Source organism: Eimeria necatrix, genomic scaffold, assembly GCF_000499385.1.
Source record: "Eimeria necatrix Houghton genomic scaffold, Enh_scaff267, whole genome shotgun sequence".
Classification (NCBI taxonomy): Eukaryota; Apicomplexa; class Conoidasida; order Eucoccidiorida; family Eimeriidae; genus Eimeria; species Eimeria necatrix.
The window spans coordinates 1-7,830 of NW_013655251.1; the positions used below are offsets into that span (position 1 = coordinate 1).

General features: G+C 55.4%; 2 protein-coding genes across 2 annotated transcripts; one reads left to right on the forward strand and one right to left on the reverse strand.

Annotated features, from left to right (window-relative positions):
* Positions 1–137: 137 nt before the first annotated feature.
* Positions 138–4,827, reverse strand: ENH_00036420 (hypothetical protein, conserved; the record flags this gene model as incomplete). Its single annotated transcript, XM_013585129.1, has 6 exons — positions 138–904; positions 1,941–2,025; positions 2,267–2,498; positions 2,909–3,291; positions 3,648–3,797; positions 4,018–4,827. 6 exons carry the CDS (start codon positions 4,825–4,827, stop codon positions 138–140), a joined length of 2,427 nt encoding a protein of 808 aa, XP_013440583.1.
* A 1,013-nt stretch (positions 4,828–5,840) lies between these two features.
* On the forward strand, positions 5,841–7,166 carry ENH_00036430 (nuf2 family domain-containing protein, putative; the record flags this gene model as incomplete). Its single annotated transcript, XM_013585130.1, has 1 exon — positions 5,841–7,166. One exon carries the CDS (start codon positions 5,841–5,843, stop codon positions 7,164–7,166), a length of 1,326 nt encoding a protein of 441 aa, XP_013440584.1.
* Positions 7,167–7,830: the final 664 nt, after the last annotated feature.

Genomic DNA, 7,830 nt, shown 5'->3' on the forward strand with positions numbered 1-7,830 from the left:
CGTCTACAGTGTAAAGAAAAGAATCCTCAAAGACCTGCAGCGCATGCAGCATTAAAGAAAATCCAATTGCGGCAAAATGTCTTTTACTAACATTTATATTTATTGCGAGTATATATACATTAAACCAATTCATATATTTATTTATATGTGTACATATATATGAGCTGCAGCAGCAGCAGCAGCAGCAGCAGGAGCTTCAGCGATCGCAGCAGCACTTCAAAGGCAGCAGCAGCAGCAAATGCCTCAGGCGCCCCCCATTCTCCCCCCACAGCAGCAAAAGCAGCAGCAGCAGGCTCCACAGCAGCAGCGGTAGCAAGGTTAAGCATGCAGCAGCACAAACAGCGCAGCAGCAGCAGCAGCACAACAGCAGCAGCGGCACAATGGCAGCAGCACAGCAGCAGCAGAACAGCAGCTGTAGGAGCAGAACAGCAGCAGCACCACAAGAGCAGCAGCACAACAGCAGCAGCAGCTTGATAACAACAGCACAGCAGCAGCAGGACAGCAGCAGAAGCAGGCTCCAGGGCAGCGCGCGCAAAAGCAGGGCCCCCACGGCAACAGACCCCACAGCAGCAGCAGCAAGTGCAGCAGCAGCAGGCGCAGCAGCAGCAGGTGCAGCAGCAGCAGGAACTTGCCGTTTTTCCGAGAACTTTGAGCCGGAAGTGCCGCGGCCTGAGCTCCACAGCCAGGTGCTCTCTCCGGATTCCCCTTTTCAGCAGCAAAGCAAGTTCAAAAGCCCCATTTGTTTCTTGCCAACCATAAACAGAAGAAATGCCCTGCATGCGGGGGCCCCCCTCGTAGCCGCCGGCGTTGAGGGGGGCCCCCAGGCGGTGCTCCAGGTACCCTCTGGAGCCGCAGAGGCTGGGGTCTTCTGGGGTGTTCAGCCCGTGCAAGTCTTCGAAATAGTCTGTTTAAAAGGCGAAAAGACTCAAATAAATTATTTTATCTTTTTAAATACTTTAATTTTCCTTTTTGTCTCGAAGATCCGCTTTTTCTGCATGCTTTCGCTTCAGATCGGGAGCCGAAATGCCCGCAGCCGCTCGCTGGCTTGCCCACAGGAAACCCCCGAAGTGTAAACGAACAAACACATTTAAATGCTTTTCAATGTTTAAATATAATTCAAATATAATGCCTTTTAAATATTATTTATGTGTGCACATTTAAATGTTTAAATGCTTAAATATAGTTCAAATGTAATACCCTTTAAATAGTATTTATGCTCGCGCATTTAAAAGTCCAGATGTTCAAAAATAATTCAAATATAATACCACTTATATAGTATTTACGCGTGCACATTTTTATGTTCAAGTCTTTGAATATAATTCAAATATAATATCTTTAAAATAGTATTTTTGTGTGCATTTGTGCATGTGCATGTGCATGCATGTGAATGTGCATTAAGACTTGCAAACATGTACACACATGCATTCATATTTACATTCATAGCTGCACTCGTATTTATATTTATATTTATATTTATATTTATATTTATATTTATATTTATATTAATATTTATATTTATATTTATATTTATATTTATACTTGTATTTGTATAAATTTATGTATACATGCGCGCATGCACATGTGCAGAAATCCGAATTTTCAAATACAGGCAATACTCATACAGATTCAGCAGCACAAAATGCAGCAAATGCATGCACTGCAGTCTTTTGCGAATTCTTTTTGCATAAAAGAATTAAAAAGCTTCCAAATAAAACAATAAATCCCAAATTTCTGCACATTTAGTCTCAAAGATCTCGAGAAATGCTGCAGCAGCAGCCGCCAAAGAGCCACACGTTCTTGCAAATGCTGCAGCAGCAGGAAGCCCCGAGGCCCCGGAGGCTGTTTATTTTTTCTTGCCATCTTTATATTGAATAATAAAAATAAAATTAAAATTAATTTGATGAAATGTTTTAAATAAATTCAAAATAAATTTCGCTGACCTGCTTGCTGCTGCTTGTGCGCCTTCGTGAGCTGCGGCTGCAAGTCCTCCCACAGGGGGCTTTGAGGGTTGCTGGCCATTTCGTCCTGAGACAAAATGAGGGTTTAGGGTTTAGGGTTTAGGGTTTAGGGTTTGCGGCCCTTAGCCCAGGGAAGCTCGGGATGGATAAGCCAGCGGCAAGGCCTCCACGCAGGGGCGCCGGCGAGGGTTTAGGGCTTGTGCCTAGGGTTTAGGGTTTGCGGCTAGGGTTTAGGGTGTGCAGCAAGGGTTTAGGGTTTGCGGCTAGGGTTTAGGGTTTGCGGCTAGGGTTTAGGGCTTAGGACTTACGTGTATAGACTGCTTCAGCATATCTGTCTTCGCCTCAACGACATCTCTTGTTGTTAGCCCATCGGGTATTTCCTCAACAGGAAACTGCTGCTGCAGCGGCAGCTGCCGCTGCTGCTGCTGCTGCTGCTGCTGCTGCGGCTGCTGCTGCAGCAGCTGCTCCTCCATTTCGTCGGGCGCAACGCCCCACCACCGAGTCCCGCGCTCGTGGAAGCTGCACAGTGTCATATCCAGCCTGCAGCAGCAGCAGCAGCAGCAGAAGCAGCAGCAGAGGCAGCAAAAGCAGCAGCAAATGCAGCAGCAAGAGTAGTAGTAGAAGCAGCTGCAGCAGTGGAGTGGCAGGCAAGCAGGCTGGAATCGAAGCGGCTAGAAGTGGTGAGAAGGGCTTTAAAAGCAGCAGCAGCAGTATCGGCAGCAGCAGCAGCAGCAGCAGCAGCAGCAGCGCGGTAGGGCGCAGTGCCCCGAAAAGTACGCGCAAAGGTTCCAGCTGCCATTGCGCAGCTTCCGCTGCTACCATGCAGCTGCAGCAGCTGCTGCAGCAGCTGCTGCAGCAGCTGCTGCAGCTGCTGCTGTTGCTGCAGCAGCTGCTGCAGCTGCTGCTGTTGCTGCAGCAGCTGCTGCTGCGCATCGGGGATGTCTACGCACATGAGCCATTCCCTGCCCGTCAGCTCCACGGCGTCTTGCGCCCCCAGTGGCTGCTGCTGCTGCAGCTGCTGCTGCTGCTGCTGCAGCTGCTGCTGCATCTGCTGCAGCCGCTGCTGCAGCCGCTTGATCCGGTCCTGCTGGTCCAGAGGCAGGGGGGGGGGCCTCGAAGCTGCTGCTGCCCACGGGGGCCCCTCGGGGGGCCCCTGGGGGCCCTCGGGGGGCCCCTGGGGGCCCCCCATTTCTCTTGCTGCTGCTGTTGCATTAAAAGGCAGCAAAAGATTTGCTGCTTCTGGAAGAGATAAAGAAGGAGATAAAAGAAAGAGAGCTCTTTCGTTGTGACGCATAGTCAACACGGCCTCCCGAATGCCGGGAGCCGTGTTGGCCTGCAGCACTCAAACCCTAAACCCTAAACCCTAAACCCTAAACCCTAAACCCTAGACCCTTGAGCCTGAGCTGATGTTGCTAGGGCGAGCTCTAAGGCCAGCAAACGAAGCCCTCCCCAGTGCTGTCTGCTGCGAGCAGCTGCCGAGAGGGTCTAGGGTTTAGGGTTTTTTAGAGTTTAGGGTCTTTTAGGGTTTAGGGTTTAGGGTTTAGGGTTTAGGGTTTGAGTTGGGGTTTCGGAGTGGGCGTAGAGTCTGCTTCATGAGGCTGCTGCCCAGCGGGCCTGGAGTAGGGTACCCCTAGGGTTTAGGGTTTAGCGTTTAGGGTTTAGGGTTTAGGGTTTAGGGTTTAGGCTGACAAGGGGCACTTGGATGAACTCAGCATTTAAAGACTTGTTGTCCAGCAACTTCAAACCCTTAATTGTCATTAAACAAAACTCCAAAACAACTTCGCTGTTTAAAGAAGGGTTTTCCTCGCCCTCGCCCTCCACCACCAGCCTTTTCAGCAGCTGCGCGCAAACCCTAAACCCTAAACCCTAAACCCTAAACCCTAAACCCTAAACCCTAAACCCTAAGCCTTGAGTTGTGCGAGGCCCTCGCTTGCAGCCGCAGGCGGCCCCGGGCCCCCCCGCCTGAAGCTGCAAAGCAAGAGGAGATGACGCTGCGCCGCCCCACTGCCTAGGGTTTAGGGTTTAGGGTTTAGGGTTTAGGGTTTAGGGTTTGCTGCACCCTTTTGCCGCTAAGTAGCTGCCACACAGCAGGGGGGGGGGCCCCCCTGGCCAGGGGGGCCCTCTTCTGCTGCTCTATCAGATCTGCCAGCCAAATGGAGTCCGCGTACAAGTCTGCTGCTTGCATGCACTGCGGGTCTATGCTGCAGGCAGCAGCAGCAGCAGCAGCAGGAACTGCTGCTGCTGCTGCTGCTGCTGCTGCTGCGGGCTGCTGCTGGGCTCCCCCCTCTGCTGCTGCTGCTGCTGCAGCAAGAGCCCCCCCCCTGCAAACGGCAGGCAGCAGCAGGGGGGGCCCCCCAAGCTCCCGGGCAGCAATTAGCTGCACAGCCATGTGGGTTGTGGGGGCCCCCTGCATGCAGGGGGGCCCCCGCAGGCCTGGGGGGGCCCCCTGAATGCAGGGGGGCCCCCCCATGTGGGTTCTGGGGGCCCCCCTGGCCCCAGATGAACACTTGGGGGCCCCCCGCAGCTCTGCTGCACTCAACAGGAATGCTGCGGGGGGCCCCAGATGCCCCTCACGACCTAGGGAACTGGCCCCCAGAGGGGGGCCCCCCAAGGGGGCCCCCAAGGGGGCCCCCGAGGGGGCCCCCGAGGGGCCCCCGTGCATGCGGATGGCCCCAGCCCCAGCTATGGCGTATAAAAGAAACAGCAGCAAAACGAGGGGCCCCTGGGGGCCCCTGAGACAGCGGCTGCGGACTAGCAGGGGCCCTGGGAGCCCGTGGGGGCCCCCTAAGGGGCCCCCTGGGGGGCCCCCTTGGGGGCCCCCAAGGGGGCCCCCTAGGGGGCCCCCCAATCGGGGGCTCGTCTGCTGCATATTAGTTGCGGGGTTTCTGCCCCCATTACTCGGGCCTGATAATTTGCTGCGAGCTCCCAGGACGCAACCCCAAACCCTAAACCCTAAACCCTAAACCCTAAACTTTAAACCCTAAACCCTAAACCCTAAACCCTAAACCCTAAACCCTAAACCCTACACCCTTAACCATAATGCCAAGAGGATATCACACACACAGAAGGGATAGTTAGGGCTCGGGTCTCTCTAAAAGGAGATCCAGTTTGCGGCAGAGGGGGCCCCCAGGGGAACAGGCAAGAGGGTCTGGGGGCCCCCCATTAACTTCAAGGGCTGGGGCTAACTGGGGCCCCCGGGTGGCTCCTTGATGCGTTGAAAAGAGTCTGAAAAGGCAAAATAAATTTGAAATCGAAAAAGGGTACTTTTTAAATTATTAATTCAGTCTGGGGGCCCCCAGGAGGGCCCCAGACCCGGTGTGGCTGCTGGTACCCTGGGGCTGCAGCAGCTGCCATTCCTCGCAGTTGGGGGCCCCTGCCCCATTTTTCCTCGATTTTTCATTAATTAATTAATTAATTAACTTTTTCTTGTCTTTTTCCCCTTTAATTCCCCCGCAATTGCGGGAAGGGGCCCCACACCTAGCCCTCGCATTTCCCGAGCCACCGACCCGAACACGCACGTACACCACAGACTACAAGCAGCAGCAGCAGCAGCAGCAGCAGAAGCAAAAAAGCAGCAGCAGCAGCAGCAGAAGCTACCTCGCATTGCATGCAATTTATGAAAGTCAACTTTCGTAGGTAGGGGCCCTCACAATTTTTTTTCGCGCCCTCCGAGTCCCTCGGGGGGCCCCCGCTGCTGCTGCTGCTGCTGCTGCTGCTGCTGCTGCTGCTGTTTCGTCGCTCCGTGCAGTGACCCAGATGGGGAGAAACACAGAGACGTGCCTCTTGCTGCTCCCCAGCAGTGCGTGGGGGCTCGAACTTAGGGTTTAGGGTTTAGGGTTTAGGGTTTAGGGCTTCGGCTGGCCTCCGCCCTCCGCTCCAAGAATGGCAGGGCCCAGTGCGCAGCAGCAGCTGCAACTGCTGCAGCAGCAGCAACCGCCGCAGCTGCAGCAGCAACTGCAGCAGCCGCAGCAGCCGCACGAGCAGCTGATGCAGCAGCCGACTGAGCAAGCTTTCCGGGGGCTCGCAGCGCAGCAGCTCCAGATGCCCCAGCAGCAGCAGCAGCAGCAGCAGCAGCAGCAGCAGCAGCAGCAATCTCTCTATCCCGCTCCATCCAGTTTGCCGCCCCCTCGGGGTTTTTCTGGCCTGGCGTCTCCCGTTGCCTCTTCTTTTCCACCATCAGCAGCAGCAGCAGCAGCAGCAGCAGCAGCCGCAACACCAGCAGCAGCTGCAGCAGCTAGCGTTCCGCCTGTGCCGAGTATGAGTCCTCTGCATCAGTCGGCTCAGCAGCAGCAGCAGCAGCAGCAGCAGCAGCCGCTGCAGCAGCTGCCACAGCAGCAGCAGCCGAGCTTGCTGCCTTATTCTCGCCCCGCGCCCCCATACAATTTTTTCTCCTTTTCGGGCGGTCCGAAGCCCTTCCTGCAGCAGCAGCAGCAGCAGCCGCTGCAGCCGCTGCAGCAGCTGCAGCAGCAGCAGCAGCAGCCGCTGCTGGCCTCCGCTGCTGCTGCTGCTGCGTGCGGCTTCGGCGGGGCGTCTTCCCCAGTGCGTCAGCAGCGGGCGACTTCCTTCTTTGCTGCTGAGGGCCCCCTCGCGGGCACCCACAGCAGCAGCAGCAGCAGCAGCAGCAGCAGCAGCAGCAGCAGCAGCAGCAGCAGGATGGGGGCGGAGGAAGTGAAGCGCGAGCTGCTGCGGCGCGGGCTGGAGTGCCCCGAAAGCCTCTGGAAAAGCCCGCAGGCCGAAGAAGTCCAGGGGCTGCTGTCAGCAGCAATTAAATTTGTTTTTGGACTTTCACTGACACAAATTCGAGTTGAAGAAGCTGCCGGCGAGGCCAAGGCTGCTGCGCCCGACAGGTCTGCTGCTGCTGCTGCTGCTGCTGCTGCTGCTGCGCTGCTGCTGCTGCTGCTGCTGCTGCTGCGCTGCTGCTGCTGCTGCTGCTGCTGCTGCTGCTGCTGCTGCGCTGCTGCTGCTGCTGCTGCGCTGCTGCTGCTGCTGCTGCGCTGCTGCTGCTGCTGCTGCTGCTGCTGCTGCTGCTGCTGCTGCTGCTGCTGCTGCTGCTGCTGCATTATTTATTACTTGCTATTTGGTTTTGCTGCTCAGCCGCCCCTTCTTGACTCTGGAGGGCCGCACCCACCTGAAGGGCATCGGGAACCTTCGCTGGTTTCGATACTGCCAGAAGCTAGCCAAGTGCAAACCCTAAACCCTAAACCCTAAACCCTAAACCCTAAGGCCTAGGCCCTTTGTTAAGAGCTAGCAAGTGCAAACCCCAGCCCCCAAGCTTGCTTGGCTTCCCAAACCCTAAAGCCTAAACCCTAGGCCCTTCCGGCAGCCAGAAGCTGGCCAAGTGCAAACCCTAAACCCTAAACCCTAAACCCTAAACCCTTTTGGACCGCCATGCGCCGTGTCCTGTGTCTTTTCAGTTGCAAGTTGTATCTCCATCTCGGCCATTAATTAATTTTAAATAAATAAATAAATAAATAAATTATTTATTTATTTATTTATTTATTTATTTATTTATTTATTTATTTATTTATTTATTTATTTATTTATTCGCAGGGGAGTGCTGGGGCTGGCGGACTTCAGCAGAGCCTTTGTCTTCTCCCCCACCCCACAAACTGCGCTGCGGCTGTCTGCTGCTCTTTGCTGCTTCTTAGCTGCTAGAGATGCTGTTGCTGCTGCTGCGCTGCCGCTGGCTGAGGCGCTGCAGCAGCACCAGCTGGCAGCAGCAAGGGCGGAAGACGAGGTGCTGCTGCTGCTGCTGCTGCTGCGGCTGCTGTTGCTGCGGTTGCTGCTGCTGCAGGGGGCGCTGCTGCTGCTGCCGCTGATGCTGCGGCTGCTGTTGCTGCGGTTGCTGCTGCTGCAGGGGGCGCTGCTGCTG